At 48.9% G+C, this 23,884-nt stretch overlaps 1 protein-coding gene across 6 annotated transcripts in view; it reads left to right on the top strand.

Annotated features, from left to right (window-relative positions):
• The window catches only part of GRIK5 (glutamate ionotropic receptor kainate type subunit 5), a 69,709-nt gene that overhangs the window by 17,341 nt on the left and 28,484 nt on the right, over positions 1-23,884 (top strand). For all 6 annotated transcript variants that reach the window (XM_066271937.1, XM_066271933.1, XM_066271932.1 and 3 more), the window contains 4 exons: positions 273-425; positions 800-904; positions 1,039-1,146; positions 12,962-13,165. In XM_066271937.1, the coding sequence (XP_066128034.1) occupies positions 273-425; positions 800-904; positions 1,039-1,146; positions 12,962-13,165 (570 nt within the window). The remainder of the gene's footprint in view (positions 1-272; positions 426-799; positions 905-1,038; positions 1,147-12,961; positions 13,166-23,884) is intronic.

The raw sequence follows: 23,884 nt of genomic DNA, 5'->3' as shown, positions 1-23,884 counted from the left end.
CAGAGAGAGACATGATTACATGCATTCAGGAAGAGGTGCTTCCACAAAGGCCTGGGCAGCATGCACACATTTCCCTGTCACGTGCATTCCACAATTACATGCCTTCCCTGAGAAAGACACCAGAGACTTATCCTCACACCTGACCTGCATGGTTTCGTGTTCCCAAAGAAAGAGGAGTTATCTGAGGGCTGGGGGTAGTTCCATGGGGCTTCGGGGTTTCCCTGTCTAAGCCTCCTCTTCCCTGTCTCATTTCACCTCTGCCCCCTACTCAGCTATCTGCAGCCTTGATGTTTGATGCTGTGCATGTGGTGGTGAGTGCCGTCCGGGAACTGAACCGCAGCCAGGAGATTGGTGTGAAGCCGCTGGCCTGTACATCAGCCAACATTTGGCCCCACGGGACCAGCCTCATGAACTACCTTCGCATGGTGAGCCAGGAGTGGGAGGGCTGAGGGCGCTCCGTCTGCCTCAGGTGTGGGACTCACTGTGTCTACTCTGTGGCCCCTCTGCCCCATCTCCAACTCCACTCAACACCTCTGCTCTCTCTGGGCCCTTTCCCCACTACTCTTTCTGTCCCTTCTCTCCTGGCTTTCTTCTGCCCACCTGGGCTGCTATTTCCTTGTGTCTTTGTTCCATTGCCTCTCATTTGCTGCTTTGTTGTCTTGCTTGTTTAACTGTGGTCCTTCCTGGTCCCTCTTCCACTCTCTTGTCCCCTTCACCTCTGTCTCTTCCCTCTGGGCTTCTCCCACCCATCTCTCTGGGCTCTGCCACCCCTCCCTCTGGCCACCTCCCACCCTGCTAGGTAGAGTATGACGGGCTGACAGGGCGGGTCGAGTTCAACAGCAAAGGGCAGAGGACCAACTACACCCTGCGCATCCTAGAGAAGTCCCGGCAGGGCCACCGTGAGGTGAGCAGGCCCAGGGTGATGCCAGGGCCCTGATCAGGTGGGGAGGAGTGGAGGTGAAATTGGGGGGAGTGGGGGTGGGGGTAGGGCAGGGCAGGACCCCACTGGTTATAGTACCACACCCCTCTTCTCCCCAGATCGGGGTGTGGTACTCTAACCGGACCCTGGCCATGAACGCCACCACCCTGGACATCAACCTGTCACAGACATTGGCCAACAAGACGCTGGTGGTCACAACCATTTTGGTGAGTGGCCCCTGTGGGGAGGCAGTAAATGAAGGGGCCTTTCCTGAGCAGTCCTAGTCAGGAGGAGGAGGGATGCCTAAGCTGGTATAGCACATAGACCAGTGGGGACATGAATCATGTACCCAGCAACCCTGATTGGGACCAGGGCATTCTCCTCCTAGTCCCTGCCAGATCAGGGGATGGCACAGACGCTGCCATCAGAGCCCAGCCCCGGGCTCTGCCAGCCTGCTATTTGTTGCATGGCAGAGATGGGAATGTCTGGCTTGCAGGAGAGCACCGTGAGCATTTCATGAGGCTTCACGGTGCTCTCCTGTAAATCCTGATTTCCCTGTCACACGAGAGGTTGTTTTGTCACACCTGCCAACCAAGTATGTTTTTTTTTTTTTTGTTTTTTTTTTTGTTTTTTTTTTACAGAGGCAGAGATAGACAGGGACAGACAGACAGGAACAGAGAGAGATGAGAAGCATCAATCATCAGTTTCTCGTTGCGCATTGCGACTTCTTAGTTGTTCATTGATTGCTTTCTCACATGTGCCTTGACCGTGGGCCTTCAGCAGACCGAGTAACCCCTTGCTGGAGCCAGCGACCTTGGGTCCAAGCTGGCGAGATCTTTGCTCAAGCCAGCTGAGCCCGCGCGCGACCTCAGAGTCTCGAACCTGGGTACTTCCGCATCCCAGTCCGACGCTCTATCCACTGCGCCACCGCCTGGTCAGGCCAAGTATGTTGACACATCAACTTATTTAATGTCCATCTTGAAAGTGTAGAAGCTGAGGCTCAGAGAGGTGAAGCAAGTTGTCCAAGGTCACACAGCAAGTAAATGTTGTAGGCAGGACAAACATCAAGTCTCTGAACCTCCAGTCATCTCCTCCTCTCATTGTCCTGCAGCCCCCAGGGGTGCTGCTCCTGCATTTGACCAGACCAGAGTCAGGCCTTTGTGAGTCAGTGAATATTTATTGAGCACTGTTCTACACAGGCACTGTGCTAGGCCCTTTCCAGGCGTCCCCCTTTAAACCTCTCGGCTACTCCATGAGGTTTGTCTTATTTTCCTTCTTTTGAATGTAGGGGAACAGGTCATACAGCAAGTCCCTGCTGGAGCTGTCAGTCTTCAAGGCCATGCCCTCTCTCCCCTGTGCCCTGCTGTCACCCGCCAGGCACAGTAGCCTCTGGGAGGTCAGGAAGAGGTGATGGATAGAGCCTGATGGTCAGGAAGCTGTCCAGAGCAGCTGGGCCTAGAGGCTGGGTGTGCCTGACAGTCATGCTCTTTATAGAAGCCAAGTCCCTGGCCTGCTGGCATCCGCTGTTTATGGGGGCTCCCTAGTCCCTCTGTGAGCTGGGCCGACTAATGCTGTGGACGCTGAGGATTACCACTCGCCCCACAGGATGTCCTAGGTCTCCTAAAGCAACATGTCACGAGGCCATTCCCTCAGTCCCTAGGGAACTCCTGATCTAAAAGTGGACTTTAGGTCTCTGGAGAAGGGCCAGTGAGCCTGCTGGGGAGGGACAGATGGACTGCAGATGGGAAATCAAACACTTCATAACAGCCTCACTGAGGGGCTCTGAGCGCCAGGCTGGGCTGGCTGGCAGAAGTCAGCCCTCTGCATGTGGGAGTGTCGTTAGTCCCAGGGCCTTCCTGGGTGGGACCTGGAGAGACAGGGTTGTTGGTGGGGAGCAGGGACAGAGGCCAGGGAGGGGATGGCAAGACAGCAGAGCCATGATCCTAAGGTCTTCAAGTTTCTTCTCACACTTATCTCTCCTCCCACAGGCCCATGAATCAATGTTGTTTTCTTCCTGACATTCATTTTTCTCTTGATGGATTCATTCATTCATTCATTCATTCATTCCAGAAATATTTTCTGAAGCTGATGTGTATCAGACTTTGCATAAATTCTGGAGGTATAGTCACATGTGGCCTCATTATTTCCTTACTATTTTTTTCCTTTTGATTGATTTTTAGAGGCAGAGAGAGGAAGGGAGGGAGAGGAAGAGAGAGAGAGAAGCATTCATTGGTTGCTTCTTGAATGTGCTTTGACCAGGGATCAAACCCTCGACCTTGGTGTTTTGGGACAATGTTCTAACCAACTGAGCTAACTGGCCATGGCTGATTTCTTTACTCTTGAGGGGAGAGGATGCCAGTCGATGGAGGAGACAGGCATGGACACAGTCATTCCTGCAAAAAAAGAGTGACTGACAGCTTTGGAAGGCCCAAGGAAGGCTTCACAGAGGAGGTGGCATTAGACCAAGCTGTACAAGCTGTGTAAGAATTGGGTGTATGAAGAAGGCAGGGGTGGGCATCTGGTAGCAGGAGCCACAGAAGCATGGGTCTCAGGAAGTATTTGTCAGATTGGATGTGGAAGAAGTTGGGCTCGTAGTGCATAGCCGGATGTGCCTGTTGACTCACCAAAATTTTGACTTGTGTATCTGGTCAGGGCTGTGTCGGACATTTGGAGAATCAGACCTGAGTCAACGTGAGTGCCTGGGGCAAGATGCAGTCAGTACTTCTTATTCCCTGCTCTGTCCCCAGGGCCTAGAATGGTGCCTAGCACCTTGTAGGCATGGAGGGGTGGTGAGTACTGTGACAGAGGTGGAGGAACGTCTCTGAGAGACCCAGTTATGCTTACCCTGTACCTTGGAGGTGTTGAATGGGAAGGTGCAGGACCAGATTGGGATGTCAGAGTAGTTCCTGGGCCCACAAGGAAGGCTATAGGAGAGAGAGGTTCTCCAGGTAGGGGAGTAACAAGGCCTGGGCTGGGCTATGGATAGGGATGGAGATCTGAGGTCAGATATTAAGAAGCAGTGAAGAGGCCCTGGCTGGTTAGCTCAGTGGTAGAGCGTTGGCCTGGCATGTGGAAGTCCCGGGTTCGATTCCCAGTCAGGATATACAAGAAAAGCGACCCTCCGCTTCTCCTCCTCCCCCGTCACCTCCTCCCGCAGCCATGGCTTGAATGGTTCAAGCAAAAAACGTTGGCCCCAGCCTGACCTGTGGTGGCACAGTGGATAAAGTGTCAACCTGGAAACTCTGAGGTTGCCGGTTCAAAACCCTGGGCTTGCCTGGTCAAGGCACATATGGGAGTTGATGCTTCCTGCTCCTCCCCCCTTCTCTCTCTCTCTCTCCCCTCTCTATAATGAATAAATAAAATCTTAAGAAAAAAAAAGATAAATAAAACTTGGGTTCAATAACTTTATAAAAAAAACAAAAAACAAAAAACAAAAAACGTTGGCCCCAGCCACTGAGGATGGCTCCATGCCTCACCTTAGGTGCTGAAATAGCTCAGTTGCTGAGCAACGGAGCAACAGCCCAGGCAGGAGAGCATTGCCTGGTAGGGGGGTTGCTGGGTGGATACCAGTTAGCAGCATGCAAGAGTCTGTCTCTGTCTCCCCGCCTCTCAATTAAAAAAAAAAAGGCAGTGAAGATAGGATGTGGTGCCCGTGGTGCCCAGGGGCTAGGCTGAGGGAAGGAGCAGAAGGTCCTTGATGGAGTGTAGAGGGTGAAGGTGTCCCTGGGGTGGGGCTTACAGGTCTGAAGCTGAGAGAGGGCTGGTTGGTGCCAAGATTGAGAGAGGCCCCACAGGGAAGGTGGGGGTGTAAGAGAAGGCCCAAGCAGATGAGACTGTGAAGGAGCCTTTCCTCAGGTGCTGTTCCTCCTGGAGAATTCTCAGGGCACTCCATTGGTCCCCATGATTCACTTCATTAAGCTGTGATGTCTCGTCCTGCGTTTTGGTGATTCTGGGGTCTCACTCTCATTTCTGGCTTTGCTCCCTACCACTCAGATTGTCCATACTTTCATCTGTAAATGGGCGTATTAATCCCACTTTGAAGGGCTGTGGGGTGGTATGAGATCAGAAAGCTCTCCTGATAGTGCTCAGCATGATTATACTAGGTACAAGGCCCTTCCTCTTCTCTCTCCTGATCTGGTGTCCTTGACAAAAGCAGCAATTTTCATGGCCAACGTCTTCGAGCACTGTGTTTTTCTCTTCATCTTCATGGTAGCCTTGAGGTGGATACTATTATGGCCCCTTATTTGCGGATGAGGGTTGATATGCCCCAGTCACCCAGCTAAAAGGTGGCAGAGACAAGTTGACTTGGCAGAGCCCACATGCCCGTCCTTTGTGCTCTACCACCTTTATTTTCCTCAATTTCTTTCTTTTTTTTCCTGAGCCCTGAGAGCTGCGTTCTAGGCCTGGCTCTGCTGTCTGCATGCTACCTGACCTGGGTAGGTCTCTTCTCTGTCTTCAGTTCCCTTCTTTGAAATGAGAGAATTAAAATATTCATAATAGAGTGAAGGGGTTGGACTAGATCGGGGTCATTTAAACAGCACTCCAGGAAGTCCTGGATATGGATTTGAGTCCTAGGTTCACAGAAGGGTCCAGGCAAGCAGCTTGTGAGGAGTGTTCTAGAACCCACCCTACTTTAATATCTTTTGTTTTTAGTTTTAAGAGATTTTTATGGAATTGTAACATGCATACAGAAGCTTGCACAAATCCTAAATGTACCACTCACTGAATTTCCAAAAACTGGACATACCCATGGAACCAGCCTTAACACCCCAGCCCTTCATGCCTCTTGTGCTCCCTAACCCCCAAAGTAACTACTGTCTCAACTTCTATCACCACAGATTAGCTTTTTAGCTTTCCTGCCTTCAATCTTCATGTAAATGATATCGTGCTCTATGTTCTCTCTCTTTTGCCTGGCTTCTGCTCACACATTTGTGAGATAATCCATGTTGTGAGTAGTTTAGTCTCACTTTTACATGTTCTGTTATATAGGGTATGAGTGTACCACAATTTACTTAGCCGCCAAATGTAGATCCACTTTGGAGTTTTTTTGTAGTGTTTTGCTATTATGAAGAATCCTGCATTAAACATCCTTCTACATGCCTTCTGGTGAACACACACGACATTTCTGTTGAGTGTATACCCAGGACTGGAATTGCTGGGTCTTTTGAGCTTTAATAGGTACTTTTTGTATTGTCCATAGTGATAGAACCACTTTTCACTCCCAGCAGCAGTGTATGAATGAGATTTCAGTTGCTCCTTATTTTTCCCAGTGGTCAGTATGTATAGGACCCAATCATACTGTGATTTTCACCTATAATTCCCTAATGATCAGGGAAGCTGATCACCTTTCTGTGTTTATTGGCAATTTGGAAATCTTCTTTTGGGAAATCTTTATTCAAGTCTTTATTTTTTTTAAAATTGGAATATATGATCTTTTTATTGATTTGTGAGTTATTTATATATTCTGGATATAGTCCTCTTGCAATATGTATTACAAATGTCTTCTCTTTGTAGCTTGCCTTTCCACTCTCACGGGTATCTTTTTTTTCCCAACATTGTCTTTTGTGGAAAAGATTTTTCATTTACTAAAGTCCACTTTATCTGTTTATTTTTTCCTTTATGGTTAATTCTTTTAACATTTAATAATTCTCTGGACCAAGGTCATAAAGATAGTCTGTTTTCTAAAATTAATAAATTTTCCTACCTTACTTGTGGTGGCACAGTGGGTAAAACATTTGACCTGGAATGCTAAGCCCACCTGTTCAAAACCCTGGGCTTGCCCGGTCAGGGCACATATGGGAAACAGCTACTATGAGTTGATGCTTCCTGCTCCTCCTACCCCCTTTTTCTCTTTCTCCTCTCTCTAAAAATCAAATAAAATCTTTAAAACAAAATAAATTTTCCTTTTATACTTAGATCTACAATCCACCTGGAGTTGGTTTTTATGTATCGTGTAGGTTGGGGGTCAGAATACATTTTTTTCTCCATATAAATGTTTAGTTGAATAGCACCATTTATTAAAAACATCCTCATTTACCCCTTTACCACAGTGCTACCTTTGTCATGAATGAGTATCCACTTATGTGTGGGCTTCTGACCCTCTGTTCTGTTGTCCATTTGTCCATCTTTGCTCTCATACCACATTAGCTTTAAGTGTTAATATCTGGTATCGGTTCTCTGCCCTAATGACCGTTTAAGTATTAAAAAAATGGTATACCGAAAGGTAGTTTATTATTTCATGCATTTAATATTTAAATAAGAAAAATAAAAGAGGTACACAGAACTAGATTATGTTATAAGAAAGAGCTTTAAAATATTAATGAAAAAAATATTAAATAACACCAGACAAAAAATAATAAAACTGTTATTTTAAGATCTTTCCATATTGCTTCTTGATTGGCGTCTTCACTTGCAATTTTCTTTTCTTTTATCCGAGCAAAGCTGTGTAACTTATCCTTAACCATTTTTTTACTGTAGGAGTAGGATCTCAGTCCTTAACTTATGGACAGAATGAACAGTCCTACAGGCGCTTAGAATACACTGTTGCACAGATGAACGTTATAAAAAGAGTAAGACGCCTTGGCTGGTTGGCTCAGTGGTAGAGCGTTGGCCCGGCGTGTGGAGATACCGGGTTCGATTCTCAGCCAGGGCACACAGAAGAAGTGCCCATCTGCTTCTCCGCCCTTCCCCCTTCCCTATCTCTCTCTATCTCTCTCTTCCCCTCCCACAGTCAAAGCTCCATTGGAGCAAAGTTGGCCTGGGCACTGAGGATGGCTTCATAGCCTCCACTTCAGGTGCTACAATGGCTCAGGCCACAATGGAGCAACACCCCAGATGGGCAGAGCATCTCCCCCTGGTGGGCTTGCTGGGTGGATCCTGGTCGGGCGCATGCGGGAGTCTGTCTTGATTGCCTCCCTACTTCTAACTTCAGAAAAATACAAAAAAAAAAAAAAGAGTAAGGAATATATACTTGTGATTCCCACATTGGGTGGCTACCTAGGCGCCTACCTTGGAGAACCCTAATTACAAGTGCCATTTTAACAACTGGTTCGCCAAACTCAAAAAATAGGTATTGGTTCTGGTGAATCGTGCGAACTGGCTGAATCCCACGGCTGTGCTCTTCTTTTCACAAAAAGTATCATATTGTACACATTTTGTGGCTTGGTTTTTTCCTCTTAATAGATCTGAGAGAACTTATTATTTTAGTAGTTGCTTGTGATATTTTAATGACATCAATAATCTTTTAAACCTGTCCCAAATTAGGTTGCTTTAGTCTTTGTTTCTACAACAAGCAATGGTGCCGTGACTCTCTGGGACCTTCCTTACTTTTTTGTGTACAGGTGCACAGACATTTATAGGATGAATTCTTCTTCTTGTTTTTGTTTTTTTTTTTGTAAGAGAGAGAGACACAGGAAGGGCGAGAGATAAGAAGCATCAACTTGTAGTTGGTTCCCGTTAGTTGTCCATTGATTGCTTCTCATACATGCCTTAACTGGGGGCCTCCAGCCAAGCCAGTGACCCTGCACTCAAGCTGGCAACCTCAGAATTTCAAACCTGGGACATCAGCATCCCAGATCAATACACTATCTACTGTGCCACCAATAGTCAGGCTGTAGGATGAATTCTTTTTTTTTTTTTCCCTCCTTTTCTGAGTGAAAGGATGGGAGATAGACTCCTGCATGTGCCCCAACCGGGATCCACCTGGCAACCCCTGTCAAGGTGATGCTCTGCCCATCTGAGGCCATGCTTGCAACTGAGCTATTAGCACTTCAGCAAGCACCTGAGGCTATGTGCTCTAACCAGTTGAGCCATGGCTGTGGGAGGGAAAGAGAGAGAGAGAGAGAGAGAGAGAGAGAGAGAGAGAGAAAAGGGGGAGGTAAAGGGGTGGAGAAACAGATGGTTGCTTCTCCTGTGTGCCCTGACCAGGAATCAAACCCAGGACATCCACACACTGGGCCGATGCTCTACCACTGAGCCTATTGGCCAGGGCCTATAGGATGAATTTTTTTCCCCCATTTTTCCGAAGCTGGAAATGGGGGAGGCAGTCAGACAGACTACTGCATGCGCCTGACCGGGATCCACCTGGCATGCCCAGCAGGGGGTAATGCTCTGCCCCTCTGGGGCGTCGCTCTGTTGCATCCAGAGCCATTCTAGCACCTGAGGCAAAGGCCACAGAGCCATCCTCAGCGCCCGGGCCATCTTTGCTCCAATGGAGCCTTGGCTGCGGGAGGGGAAGAGAGAGACAGAGAGGAAGGAGAGGGGGAGGGGTGGGGAAGCAGATGGGCGCTTCTCTTGTGTGCCTTGGCCGGCAATCGAACCCACGACTCTTGCACGCCAGGCCAACGCTCTACTACTGAGCCAACTGGCCAGGGCCTAGGATGAATTCTTAACTCAGACTTAGCAACAGCCCACTGTTTGCAGTGCTTCCACAGAAAATTCTTTGAAGAAGCCTGAACAGCTTAGCTTAGAGGCTCCTTTAAGACCCTTGGTTCCAACAGTCTGGGGCTTAAGGTTTGAGTCCTAGATCATTATTTTCTGACCTTGAGCTCTGTTCACAGGCCCAGTCCCTGTCTCTGGCTCTATTAGCTCAGACCCTGGTCCTAACTAAGGTCTTGACCCCAAATCTGCAACCCAAGTGTCTTAATCTTGGATTTGGAGATCAGCTTAGCCTTCTGGAAGGAACAAGAGCTTTGGATCCCACAGCAACTAGGTGTTGAATCCTAACTCTTCCCAGTCTCCCCAATGTCCTGCTTCAGCTGTGTGGTTTTGGGCAAGACACTTAACCTCCCTGAGCTCTAATTTCTTCCTTTGCCTGTCAAGAGGGCTATACTCGAGCCTTCCAGCTCCAACACTGGGTGTTTATCTGGATAATTCTTGATTTTTGATTATCCAGCTTTGGTATCTGACCTGGGTCCCAGTCTCTGGGTCTGGTTTCTCCCATGTCACTCTCAGATTCTGTCCACTTGAGTCCAGTCTAGCACAGGGCTTCAGAGCAGAGCTTTGGAATCATACTGACTTGTCCATCTCAGCCACTTACTACTTCACTTCTCAGTACCTCAGTGTCCTCATCTCTGAGGAGAGGTAATAATACCAACCTCCCACGCTGACAGAATAGCTGTCACACAGTGATCCCACAAGAAATGCTAGCTGCTGCTGCTATTATTAGTAATACCTCACATTCCCATCCCCAGTTCTACAATTTTGAATTTGAAAAGGCAACTTGGTCGAGAGAAAAAAAAAAAGCACTGACTTCCCTCAATTTCATCTCCCATCAGCTGAGGGGCTTTATGGGACCCTTGGAATCCAGAACTTATAATAGGACCTGGCCTTGAAGTACTTATCACTGTGTAACCACATCAAAACTGGGAGGCTTAAAACAATTATTATTTTTCACAATTCTATGGGTCGACTGAGCAGTTCTTCTGGTCTTGCTATGGCTGTTGTGTCCAGTGGTGGCTATGCTGGCCTGGAAGTTCTGGAGTGGCTGTGGGTGCAGGCTGTAGGCAGCATACTTGTGTTCACTCTTCACTCATCCTTCAGCAGGCTGGCCTGGGCTTCCTTACATAGCAGTCCCCACAGGCTGCTCTGAAGGCCAAGGTCTTGGAATTTACACAGTGTCACTGTACTGTACTCTGTTGGCCAAAGCAAGTGTTGAGGCCAGCTCAGAGCCAAGGGGTGGGGTAAATCAGCTCTACCTCTCTCTTTTTTTTTTTTTTTTTAAGAGAGAGAGACAGGGACAGACAGGAAGGGAGAGAGATAAGAAGCATCAGTTCTTTGTTGTGGCACCTTTGTTCATTGATGGCTTTCTCTTATGTGCCTTGACTGGGGGGCTCCAGCTGACCTTAATGACCCCTTGCTCAGCAGTGACCTTAGACTCAAGCTAGTGACCTTGGGCTCAAGCCAGTGACCTTGGGCTTCAAGCCAGCGACCTTTGGGCTCAAGCTGGTGAACTCATGCTCAAGCTAGATAAGCCAGCGCTCAAGGTGACAACCTAGGAGTTTCAAACCTGGGTCTTCTGTGTCCCAGGCCGACACTTGATCCACTGCACCACCATTTAGTCAGGCATCTTTACCTCTTGATGGGAAGAGCTGCAAAATATGTGTAGCCACGTCTGCCTCAGAGCTCAGTAGTGATGTGTTGAATAACTGAGAGGTGACAGGTCACTTGATCTCTGTGAGCCTCGGTTTTCCCATGCGTAAAGTGAGTGTAGTAAAACCTTGTGTGTAAGGTCGCTGTGAGGAATCAAAGTGATAGAATCCAGGGAACATGCGGTGCAGGGACTGTACTCAGCAGGCGCTCAGCTTATGGTCACTATTGTGGCTGTTATTGCCAGAGCTCTCCTGGCTGTTCCCTAAGTCCAACGTGACAGTGCACCAACAACCGTTTAGACAATAACTATTTTTTTTTTTTTTTTTTTTGTGGCAGAGACAGAGTCAGAGAGAGGGACAGACAGGAATGGAGAGAGATGAAAAACCAATTCTTCGTTGCGGTTCCTTAGTTGTTCATTGATTGCTTTCTCATATTGCCTTGACTGGGGGGGGGGGGGACTACAGCAGACTGAGTGACCCCTCGCTCGAGCCAGTGACCTTGGGCTCAAGCTGGTAAGTCTTGCCCAAACCAGATGAGCCCACGCTCAAGCTGGTGACCTTGGGGTCTCAAACTTGGGTTCTCCACATCCCAGTCCGATGCTCTATCCACTGCACCACCGCCGGGTCAGGCAGACAATAACTATTTCAAGATAAGTTTCCCTTTTGTTACGGGCATCTTCATATGCCTTGTCTTACCAGCACTTGGAGTATTCTTTTAGCTCTTACCCTTACTCACCATGATGAGAGCCAGTAAAAGTTGCTTGAACCCGGCCCTGGCCTGTTGGCTCAGTGGTAGAGCGTCGGCCTGGCGTGCAGAAGTCCCGGGTTCGATTCCCGGACAGGGCACACAGGAGAAGCGCCCATCTGCTTCTCCACCCCTCCCCCTCTCCTTCCTCTCTGTCTCTCTCTTCCCTTCCTGCAGCCAAGGCTCCACTGGAGCAAGGATGGCCTGGGCGCTGAGGATGGCTCCTTGGCCTCTGCCCCAGGCACTGGAGTGGCTCTGGTCGCAACAGAGCGACGCCCCAGAGGGGCAGAGCATCACCCCCTGGTGGGCAGAGCGTCGCCCCCTGGTGGGCGTGCTGGGTGGATCCCGGTCGGGCGCATGCGGGAGTCTGTCTGACTGTCTCTCCCCGTTTCCAGTTTCAGAAAAATACAAAAAAAAAAAAAAAAGGTGCTTGAATCCCTTAGAAGTAAGCACCATCATCATAAACCACCTCTAGGCCAGAGATTGCAAATTCTCAGGTGTTGACAGCATTTTAAAAAGGGTATTAGACTTGAATTGTGGCTAACCTTTATAATTAGGAGATTTTACAAAACCACCTGGGTTTCCAAATTCTCTCAATGTGGGCTGTCTGGCATCTTAGGTCTATTTCCCTCATGATGACATTGGGCTGAAGCTGGATCCTGGTGGGGGTGACCCTCTTTGGTCCCTTGCTGGCTCATGAAGTCTGTTCAGTGGCTCACTACTGGTTGTGTAAAAAAATATGAACAGAACAGAAAATAGGGTATATTACCATAAGCATAAATGTAAGCACTGTTTTGTGGAGCTAAGTCTCATTATGGCGTGTGAGTACATGTGCATGTATGTGTGTGGCTTGGATTGCAAAGTGAAATGAATCTCTTACTATGGGTCATAGTCAAAAATTTAGAAGGCCCTGTTCTAGCTTGGCATGACCTTCATCCAGTCTGATTCACTCTTAGGTTACCTGCTGCCCTCATAGGCATTTGAGATTGAGACAGCTGAATGCCAGGTCAGTCGGTGGAGATTAAAATGGCAGCCTGTGATCTGCTGGGGGCTGGCAGGGTCTGTGTGCTTTGCTCCTGCCTTTCAGGCCTGTTTCCTACTCCCACTCTGAGCAGATCCTGGATCTAGCTGCCTGGCCTAGGCCCCAGGATCCTGACCCAGCCTCCAGATGCCCGGTCTCTGACACCACTGACTTCTCTGCCTCTCCAGGAAAATCCATACGTCATGCGCCGACCCAACTTCCAGGCCTTATCAGGAAATGAGCGCTTTGAGGGCTTCTGCGTGGACATGCTGCGGGAGCTGGCCGAGCTGCTACGCTTTCGCTACCGCCTGCGGCTGGTGGAGGATGGGCTGTACGGGGCGCCCGAGCCCAACGGCTCCTGGACAGGCATGGTCGGCGAGCTCATCAACCGGGTATGGCTGCGCTTTGCCAGGACTGGGGAGGGGGTCACAGCCTGTGGAGCGAGGGAGGATGGGCAGGGGCAGCTAGGGGAGCCTCAGAACCAGCCTGACAGAAGAGGAATAAGTCACAGAGGGCTCTTCACACCAATAGTGTGCTGTGTACCTGTGCCTGGTGGGTGAGCTTCATTGGTGTGGACATGGTGGGAGAGAGAAGCATATGTTACCGCTATGTCCCGGATATTTTCCAAACGCTCCCTTACACCATGGCTTAGCTGGTGCTCAGAGATTTGCATGAATGAAAGCCGCATGGAATGGGAAGCAGGAGAGGAGTAGGAGGTCAGGAGAAGCTTCCTGTGAAAGGCAGGGTGTAGGTCAGGAGGTCAGGGATGGTGCCTCATTTGTGTGCTATGCCCAGTACCTGCCAGGAGGGCCTGGCATGTTGCAGACATTGAGCCTGCCTGCTGAGCTCAAGTCCACTCATTCAGTGTTTGTTGAGCACCTACTGTGTCTGCACCATGCTGGCAGCATAGGATGTGGGGCTGAGCACAGTGGCCCTAGACCCTGCCCCTAAGAGTTCAATGTTTCCTTAGGATGCAGAAAAGCAAATGACTACAAGGCCGAGCCACTGGCTCTTGTCCGATAGCTCAGTTGGTTAGAACACTGTCCCGAAGTGCAGAGGTTGCTTTTTCGATCCCCAGTCAAGTCAACACACAGAAACAAATCGATGTTCCTATCTTTCTCTTCCCCTCTTACTAAAAGTCAATAAATAACTTTTAAAAAATATTGAATGGAAAAAGAGCCAGAGCCACTGGGGATGTGGTAGGGAAATTTAGTCTTAGAGAAGCTTCTTACCTAGCCAGCCAGACAGGGGGGATTTCCCAGAAGAGGTAGCACCCAAGCGGATATTCAGAGGGTGTAGAGTCAGAAAGATGAAGGGGGTGTGGGAGGACAGCAGTGGTTTTGGAGCAGAAGAAATGGCGTTTACAAAGGTGGGGGATAAGATAAGAGTGGGGCACCCTGACAGTGTCTGCAGGATTTGGGAGAAGGTGAGGAGGGAGAGGCGGGGCCTGGGAGATCAGAGGTGAGGGAGCACTGGAAAGAATATTTTGGAATCAGACCAACCTGGGTTTGAGTGTTCAGGTATGTCATTTCTCTTTTCTGAATCTCAATTTCCCCTCCTTGGGACAGGGGTAATGATACCTGACAAGTCTATAGTGAGGGTTACAGAAAATGGACTGCACTGCACACATTCCTTGTTAGAGAGGCTTGCCCATGTTCAGTTCCTCTTTTTATCCCAGGTACTAGGAGCTGCGACTGCAAATGCCCAGAGGCAGCACTGTGCACGGGATACACATAAGCTCCAGCGAGGGTACACCCAGGCAGGTGTGCAGATTAAGGACCTGTGGCCACAAATGGTCAGGGCAGCCTTGGCCTTGGACTTGGTTAAGGGCACTAGAGATTCTCCCCCTCCTGCCTCCTCCATCCCAGAATTTATTGCATTCGAGCCCCTGAATGTCATCAGGGTAGACTTGAGAAGGCCGCTTTTGACAAGGACATTTATCCTGCAGGGCACAGATTTTCAAAAATTGTTTTGACTGCAGAGCCCTTTTTCCAATTGAAAGCACCCTCAGAACCCTGGACAAAGCAGAGCTGCTGTGGGGATTGGGAAGGGGGTATCCCTGGGGTCCTGGTGGCTGGGTCTCCCCTGCCGTACCCCACGAGCAGGCCAGAGGCACTGCCCCACAGGCTGCCAGTAGTTAAAGCTCCTCCTAAAGCCAGAACCTGAGGAGACAGGAGGTGAGGAGTGGAAGAGCTGGTACCTAGCGCCTACCCAACTGGCTGGTTTCCACATGACCTCCATTTTCACAGCCTGGGGCCCCAGAAGTAAGTAGATACCAGGGCAGTGGCCCCTCAACTGAAGTCACTAAACTGGGTACCAGTTCATTCATCAACAAAGGAGTAGTGAAATAGTACTATTTATGGCTGCATGACCTTGGGTAAGAGTCTTAACCCCCTGTGCCTTGGGCCTGCCCCACAGGATTGTGGGAGAATTTGGTGCAGTGGTGCCTGGGGAAAAGCACAGCACAGTGACTGGGACCTTTTCTGATCAGTTGCCGCTATTGTGGTCCTGAATACGGTTTGAATTTTGGCTTTGCTTTGCACTAGCTGTGTGACCTTGGACAAGTTACTTAACCTCCCTTTAACATAATTTTTTCAACTGTAAAATTGGGGGGAAACCAGTGGTTAGCACACAGGAAGGGCTGTCATGAGCATGAAACAAGTTAATCCATGGTCCTTGGAATGGGGCTGGCAGGTTGTGGGTGCTGTGTGCAAGTTCCCTCTTTGGTCATGTTATTTCTATTGGCACAGCCAGCACGTAGATATATTCACTCATTTGTCCCTTCTCCAGCCAGCTAGAATTTGTTGTCTACTGTATGCAAGGCTCTGTGCTGTACCCTGGGGATACAGTGGCTAGGCCTGGCCTTGCTCTTACTGGGCAGGTTACAGTTTGGCTCTCAGAAGGAGGTCCTCGGGATGTGCCCCTCAGGGTCTGTGCTAGCTTCAGTGAGGAAACAATCAGCGGGGGGGGGGGGGGGGGGGGGGGGGGGGGGGTCAGCAGGCCTGCCAGGGTGACTAGTGGAAACGTAAGGGAATGGCAGAAAGGGAGCATACCAGAGCTTGGTGACTGCCTGGGGCTGGGGACATAGCAGAGAAGACGAGGGTGTTCCTCTTGTTTCTGGCTCGGGCAGCTGGGCAATGGCAATGACATTTAGGGAGAGAACACTGGAGGAGGAGCAGGCTGGCAGTGCAAAGGACAGGCGGGGTCTGGCCTCGCTGAGGCTCAGCTGTCTGCCGTGGGACGGCCGAGGGTGCTGTGCTTTATGCAGCTACTCCCCAGCAGCCTCGCAGCAGCAGCTGCGTTCATTGACTTTATACCATGTGCCAGGAATTTTTCAAGTGTAACTTCTTTCTCCTAACAATCCCTCATGGTCCAGTGGATGACTGCCTTCCTACAGATATGAGATCTATGTCTCAGCAGTGAAGGGACTTGTCCCCCTAAAAACACAGGGCAGCCAGGTGTGTCGGACCCAAGGCCTGTGCTCTTTCCAGACACCAAACAGGCACATGGGAAACCTGCAGGAAGCAGGGCAGTGCTCACTCATGGCATGCCGGTCCCTGGCCAAGCTTTTTTTTTTTTTTTTTTATAAAGGTTTTTTTTTTTTTTTAATTTTTTATTTATTTATTCATTTTAGAGAGGAAAGGGAAAGACAGAGAGAGAGAGAGAGGAGAGAGACAGAGAGAGAGAGAGAGAGAGAGAAGGGGGGAGGAGCTGGAAGCATCAACTCCCATATGTGCCTTGACCAGGCAAGCCCAGGGTTTCGAACCGGCAACCTCAGCATTTCCAGGTCGACGCTTTATCCACTGCGCCACCACAGGTCAGGCAAGCTTTTTTTTTTTTAATTTTACTTATTTATTGATTTTCCAGAGAGAGAGGAAGGGAAAGAGAGAAGCAGGGTGGGAGGAGAGAGAGAGAAACATTAATTTGTTATTTCACCCATACATGCATTCATTGGTTGATTTTTTTTTTTTTTTTAGTGACAGAGAAAGAAACAGAGAGGGAAGACAGGGACAGACAGACAGGAAGGGAGAGAGATGAGAAGCATCAATTCTTCGTTGTGGCACCTTAGTTGTTCATTCATTGCTTTCTCATATGTGCCTTGACCGGGGGAGGAGGGCTACAGCAAAGCAAGTGACCCCTTGCTCAAGCCAGCAACTTTGTACTCAAGCCAGTGACCTTAGGCTCAAGCCAGCGACCTTGAGTTCAAGCCAGCGACCTTGTACTCAAGCCAGTGACCTTAGGCTCAAGCCATCAACCATGGGTCATGTCTACAATCCCATGCTCAAGCCAGTGACCCCACACTCAAGTTGGTGAGCCTGTGCTCAAGGCAGATGGGCCTGTGCTCAAGCCAGTGACCTCGGGGCTTCGAACCTGGGTCCTTTGTGTGCCAAGCCAACACTCTATCCACTGTGTCACCACCTGGTTAGGCTCATTGTTTGATTCTTGTATGTACCCTGACAGGTGATTGAACCCATAACCTTGGTATTAGGAGAAGGCTTTAACCAACTGAACTACCCAGTCAGGGCCTTGTCCAAGCTTTTTGAACTTGGATTAATTCCTTGACTCTTCATGGCTACCACAGAAGGAGGGTCTGGTATTAGCCCAGTTTTCTCTAATGGGCAGAGTGAGATGTCCAGGCCACACAGCTAGTGACAGGCAGGGCCAGGCTGGCACCCCAACAGGCTGGCCCAGAGCTGACGAGTAACTTCCAGGTGGAAGACAGCCCGGAATACCGGCATCCCCTGAGTCATCCCAGGCCCGGTGTAGGTTCACTGGCCCATCTAGATTTATGGCCCATTTATTCCACCCAGTGGCCATTGTTGGAATTGGCCTCCTTGCTATCATTGCCACGGTGTGAATTCAGGCCCCAGCACCTCTCACCATCCTCCTCACTCGTCTGCTGGCTTCTTATCTCTATCTAGTCCAGTTTGTCTTCCAGTAGAATCTTTCTACAAACCTGACCTGTAACTTGCATGCTTTAGCTGTAGCCTCCCAGGGTCTTCAGGATAAAGTCTGTGCCCTCCAGCCTGGCCCTGAAGGGCAGAGCTCTTAGGCCGGGGTCCCAGGAAATGGACTTTGACGTGGAGTTAGGTAGGCAGGAGGAATGTTGTTCTGTTCTTGAAGACCAGCCCTGTGAGGGAGTGAAGGAGCAGGCTTGGGCAGGGGGAGGAACTGAGTGGCCATGCAGTTATGACTGAGCCTCAGCTGTGCCGTGGGCAGCTCTGGAGCTGGGACGGCCATCAAAAGCATCCCCCTGAGGTAAGGAAGCAAGCCTTTATACCCCCCACCTGTATGTACATTATTGCAGAGGACTGTCATCAGGAGGGTCGGGACCTTGAGTGAGGGTTTTTTTTCACTGACAGAGTTGAGAGTGATCAGCCACTAGCACTGTGCAGCTGGGGCAGTGAATGCCCTGTCCTGAAGGAGTGTCTGGGTGGCCACCAAGGCACTGCAGCTTGAGCTGGTTGGGAGACAGGAAGAGCCAGCTTCAGCTGGCCCGAGTTTCCACATGATCTCTGGCAAACCACTTTATCTCTCTGAACTCAATTTCCCCTCTAAAATGGGGGTGTGGGGAGTGGGTGAGAGTGCAAGGTCCCAGAGCAGTGCCCCAATCATGAGAGTCTTAGGATAAGAAGTTTGGATGTTATCTGTATCGTGTTGGGAAGCCATTGAAAGCTTTTAAGCAGAGAATGTGCTATGATCTAACTTTTTTTTCTTTTATTGAGGTGAAATGCATATCACAGAATTATCTTAAAGTATATAACTCAGTGGTATTTAGTGTATTCACAATGTTGTACAACAATCACCTCTATCTACTTCCAAAACATTTGTGATGAGTCCTGAAAGAAAACCCGATCCCCATTGAAAAGTCCCCATTCTCCTTTCCCAAGCCCCTGGCAACCACCAATCTGCTCTCTGTCTCAATGGATTTATTTACTAATAATATTTCATGTAAATGGAATCATCTAATACATGGTCTTTTGTGTCTGGCTTCTTCCACTCAGCGTAATGTGTTCAAGGTTCATCCCCATTGTAGCATCTATCAGTGCTCTATTTATTTTCGGTGCTCCATTCATTTTCTTCCATTGTATGGATATGCAACCTTGATGCAATTAAAATTTGTTATTGATTGATTGATTTTTCAGAGAGAGGGAGGGAGAGAGAAACATTGATTTGATGTTCCACTCATTCATGTATTCATTGCTTGATTCCGGTATGTTCCTCAACCAGGGATCAAATCCATGCCCCTGGGACATAGGGGCGATACTCTAACCAACTGAGCCACCCAGCTAGGGCAATTTTTAAATCATTTAAAAATTGTTACTCTCTCCTGACCGGTGGTGGCACAGTGGATACAGTGTCAACCTGGAACACTGAGGTCCCAGGTTTGAAATCCCAAGGTTGCCGGGCTGAGTGCGGGAACATCAGAATGATCCCATGGTTGCTGGCTTGAGCTCAAAGTCGCTGGCTTAAGCAAGGGGTCATTGGCTCGGCTGGAGCCCCCCAGTCAAGACATGTATGAGAAGCAATCAGTGAACAACTAAAGGGTCACAACTACAAGCTGATGCTTCTCATCTCTCTCTCTTCTCATCTCTCTCACTACCTGTCTTTCTGTCTCTATGTCTGTCTGTCTTTCTCTTAAAAAAATTTTTACTCTTGCTACTCTGTTGAGAAATAACTATACTGGGTAAAGAGTAGAAACAGAATTGTCCATTTAGAAAGCCATTGATGGATTTGGAAGACAGAGAAGATGCTGGCTTGTGCTTAAGTGGTGGCTGGATCAGATATGTGCACGTGGGAGAGAGGGACCAAGGGTGATGGTAGGGTTTGGCCTAAACAGCTGGGAGAATGGTGAGGCCAGTTTGCATCATGGAAGGATGTGAGAGGAGCAGTTTGGTGGTGTTGGGGAAATAAGTTATCTCAGGACAGGGATCCTTTGAGATGACTATTTGAAATTCAAGTGGAGGCCCTGGCGGGTTGGCTCGGCAGTAGAGTGTCGGCCCAGTGTGTGGAAGTCCCGAGTTCAATTCTCAGTCAGGATACACGGGAAGTGACCATCTGCCTCTGCACCCCTCCCCCTTCTCTCTCTCTTCCCCTCATGCAACCATGGCTCAATTAGCTCATGAGTTTGCCTCAGGCTCTGAGGATGGCTCCATGGCCTCTGCCTCAGGTGCTAAGAAATATATTATAGTTCTGATCTTGGCTGGTTGGCTCAGTGGTAGAGTGTTGGCCTGGCGTGTGGAAGTCCTGGGTTCAATTCCCGGCCAGGGCACACAAGAGAAGCACCCATCTGTTTCTCCACCCCTCCTCCTCTCCTTTCTCTCTATCTCTCTTCCCCTCCTGCAGCCAAGGCTCCATTGAAGCAAAGTTGGCCCGGGCGCTGAGGATGGCTCCATGGCCTCTGCCTCAGGCACTAGAATGGCTCCGGTTACAAGGGAGCAATGGCCCCTGATGGGCAGAGCATCGCCCACTAGTGGGCTTGCTGGGTGGATCCTGGTCGGGGCGCATGTGGGAGTCTGTCTCTGTTTCCCCTCCTCTCACTAAACTTAAAAAAAATAAATTCATGTGGAGAAATATACATTTTATTGTGTGGCTGGGCATGCATTATTATTATTATTTTGCTAGAGAGAGACAGAGACAAACAGACAGGAAGGGAGAGAGATGAGAAGCTTCAACTCAGTTATATTACTTTAATTGTTCATTGATTGCTTCTCATACATGCCTTGACCAGAGGGGGGTTACTCCAGCCAAACCAGTGACCATGAAATCATGTCTATGATCCAATGCTCAAGTCAGATGAGCCATGCTCAAACCTGCAACTTCAGGGTTTTGAACCTGGGTCCTCAGCATCCTAGGTCAATGCTCTATCCACTGTGCCACCACTGGTTAGGCATCATGCACTATTATTATTATTATTATTTTAATCAAGTGAGAGGCAAGGAGGTGGAGAGAGACTCTCACATGTGCCCTGACCGGGATCTACCTGGCAAGCCCACTAGGGGGCTGATGTTCTGCCCATCTGGGACAACTGCTCCATTGCTTGGCACCCAAGCTTTTTTTAACACCTGAGGCAAGGCCATGGAGCCATCCTCAGCGTCCAGGGCCAACTTGCTCATTCGAGCCATGGCTTCATGAGGGGAAGAGAGAGGGGAGGGGAGGGGTGAAGAAGGAAATGGTCACTTCTCCTCTGTGCCCTGACTGGGAATCGAACCTGGGACTTCATACACTGGGCTGATGCTCTGCTGCTGAGCCAACCGGTCAGGCCCATATCATAGATTATTTAACTCATTTCTTATTGATGGATATTTGGGTGATTTCCAGTTTTCGCTAGTATAGACAATGCCACCATCAGCTAGGCCTGTGGATTTGTGGGTGTGTTCTTGAGGGATGCATTGTAAGCAGTAGAAGCACTGGGTCAAAAAGTATGAACATTTTTTAAGTTTATACTGCCAGATGGCTGTTCAGAAAGGTTCCACCAATTTATATTTTCACCAGAGTGCACTAGAATGTCAAATTTCCCACACTCTTGACAACAATGGGTATTATCAATCTTTTTTAAAAGTTTTTGCCAATCTGAAAGGCTAAAAATGGTATCTTACTGTTTTCACCTAAACAGGATATTATACGACTGCCTATTAATCCCTGTGTGGACATACTATAACTAGTGAATTATTATTTTTTTTTAAGTGAGAGGAGGGAAGATAGTGAGGCAGATTCCTGCATGCACCCCAACCAGAATTCACCTGGCAATCCTGTCTGGGGCTGATGCTCAAATCAACCAAGCTTTTTTTTAGCTCCTAAGGCTGATGTGCTGGGAACAACAGAGCTATCCTTAGTGCTGGGGGCCGACACTTGAACCATTCGAGTCACTGGCTGTGGGAGAGAAAGAGGGAGAGAAGAGGGAGGAGAGAGAAGCAGATGATCATTTCCCTTGTGTGCCCTGACCAGAATCAAACCTGGGACATCCATATGCTGGGCCTATGCTCTATCCACTGAACCAACTTGCCAAGGCCAAAACATTTTTTGGGGGGGGTATTTTTCTGAAGTGAGAATCAGGGAGGCAGAGAGAGACTCCTGCATGTGCCCGACCGGGATATACCTGGCATGCCCACTAGGGGACGATGCTCTGCCCATTCAGGGCATTGCTCTGTTGCAACCAGAGCCATTCTAGCACCTGAGGCAGAAGCCATGGAGCCATCCTCAGTGCCCGGGCCAACTTTGCTCCAATGGAGCCTTGGCTATGGGAGTGAAAGAGAGAGATAGAAAGGAGAGGGGGAAAGGTAGAGAAACAAATGGGCACTTCTCTTGTGTGCCCTGGCCGGGAATCGAACCTGGAATTTCCACACACCAGGCCGGTGCTCTACCGCTGAGCTAGCCGACCAGAGCAAGGCCAAACATTTTTTATATTTGGTTGTTTCCAAGTATTTTTTTTTGTCTGTACTGTTATAAACAACCGTAAACAACCATCTTAATGCACCAGCTTTGCCTGTATTGTAGCTGATTGACTGATTCTCTGACAACATGAAAGAGGGAGACCCTCTGTGTGTCTTTGGTTAGATATTGTTAAACTGCTTCCTAGAAAGGCTATACCCATTTCTAGACAGGCTCCTTCTCAGTACTGAGGGTTTTGATTGGCTTTTAGATATTTAGACAACCCCCTGCCATTTTTATAGATGGCAGATCATTCTGATTTTCCCTGCTTTAACTGGTAGACCACAGTGTGATTTATGTGGTCAGGTAATAGATGGGGTGTGAGCCCAAGTTCAACTCAGAATAGGCCAACTAGGCCTGTGGACCCACCTTGTGTTTTGCCAGGTCCTGGTTATATAATTGGAATAGATACATGTGGCAGCTGGCAGAGCTGAGCCATGGAGTCAGGGCCATTATGGTAGCAAGAGCCAAGTGGAAATTCCCTGTCTTTACCAGGATAGTAATCCAAAAGCAATTCTACATCCTGTAGGGGGAATTATACCAAGTAATGCCCCTGTGAATGGCTTGAAAGAAGCAGGGACAGTGATCTCATCCGGTTCAATTGGTCTGTTTGGTCTGTGTAGAAGGTAGATGGTTCTTAAAGAATGACTGAGTTATTATAAATGTAATCAGGTGGTGACTCCAATTCTAGTTCACCCAATGAAGTGTCTTTACTAGAGCAGGTCAACACAGCCCTTGGCAGCTGGTGTGAGCTACTGACCTGGCAAATGCTTTTTCTCCAAGCCTCTTTCCCAGGACCACTGGAAGCCAGGAGCACAGCCATGCCTTCGGTCTTGCTTCAGGACACCTTCAGCTCTCTTGCTCCATCCATGACAGTTCACACAGTATCGGCTGGCCCACTTCATTGAGTAGGAAGAGGGTCATAGTAAACCAAACCCACTACTGACATCTGTCAGTCAGTCTCCAGTTTGGAGACAAAAATACCAGCTACTTGAACAGAGAGAATTCTATGTGACAGTTGTTAACCAGGAGGTGGCGCAATGGATAGAGCATCAGCCTGGGATGCAGAAGACCCAGGTACAAATCCCTGAGGTCGCTGGCTTGAGCACAGGCTTATCCAGCTGGAGCGTGGGATCATAGACATGACCCCATGGTCGCTGGCTTGAGCCCAATGTCGCTGGCTAGAGCAAGGGTTCACTCGCTCTGCTGTAGCCCCCTCCCCATTAAGGCACATATGAGAAAACAATCAATGAGCAAGCAATCAATGAACAAATTAAGATGCCGCAACGAAGACTTGATGCTTCTCTCTCCCTCCTTATCTGTCTGACTCTCTCTGTCTCTGTCAAAAAAAAAAAGGAGTTAACCAGCTGACAAAGATTAAAAAAAGACAAAGGGGCATGGAGGTAGCGGCTTAGGAAGGCTAAGGGCTGAGGGAACAGGGGAAGATGTTGGAAAGATTAAACCTTAGGGACTCAGATTAGGGGCCCAACTGAGCTGAAAAGCAGAGCTGGGAAGTAGAGACACTGCTTGGCTGCAACGTTTGGTGTTTTTTGGATTTGGGCAGCAACTTCTACTTGGGTCAGAGTTGAGTGTGCTACTTCAGCCCATTTGCCAAACAACCTATTTGGCTTTTCATTCTGAGGGAGACCCAGGGCAGGCTGTGTGCAAGCAGCAGATCC

This window comes from Saccopteryx bilineata, chromosome 3, assembly GCF_036850765.1.
Source record: "Saccopteryx bilineata isolate mSacBil1 chromosome 3, mSacBil1_pri_phased_curated, whole genome shotgun sequence".
Taxonomy (NCBI): Eukaryota; Metazoa; Chordata; class Mammalia; order Chiroptera; family Emballonuridae; genus Saccopteryx; species Saccopteryx bilineata.
The sequence above is the reverse complement of the archived record's forward strand: the minus strand, read 5'-3'. Positions and strand labels throughout refer to the sequence as shown.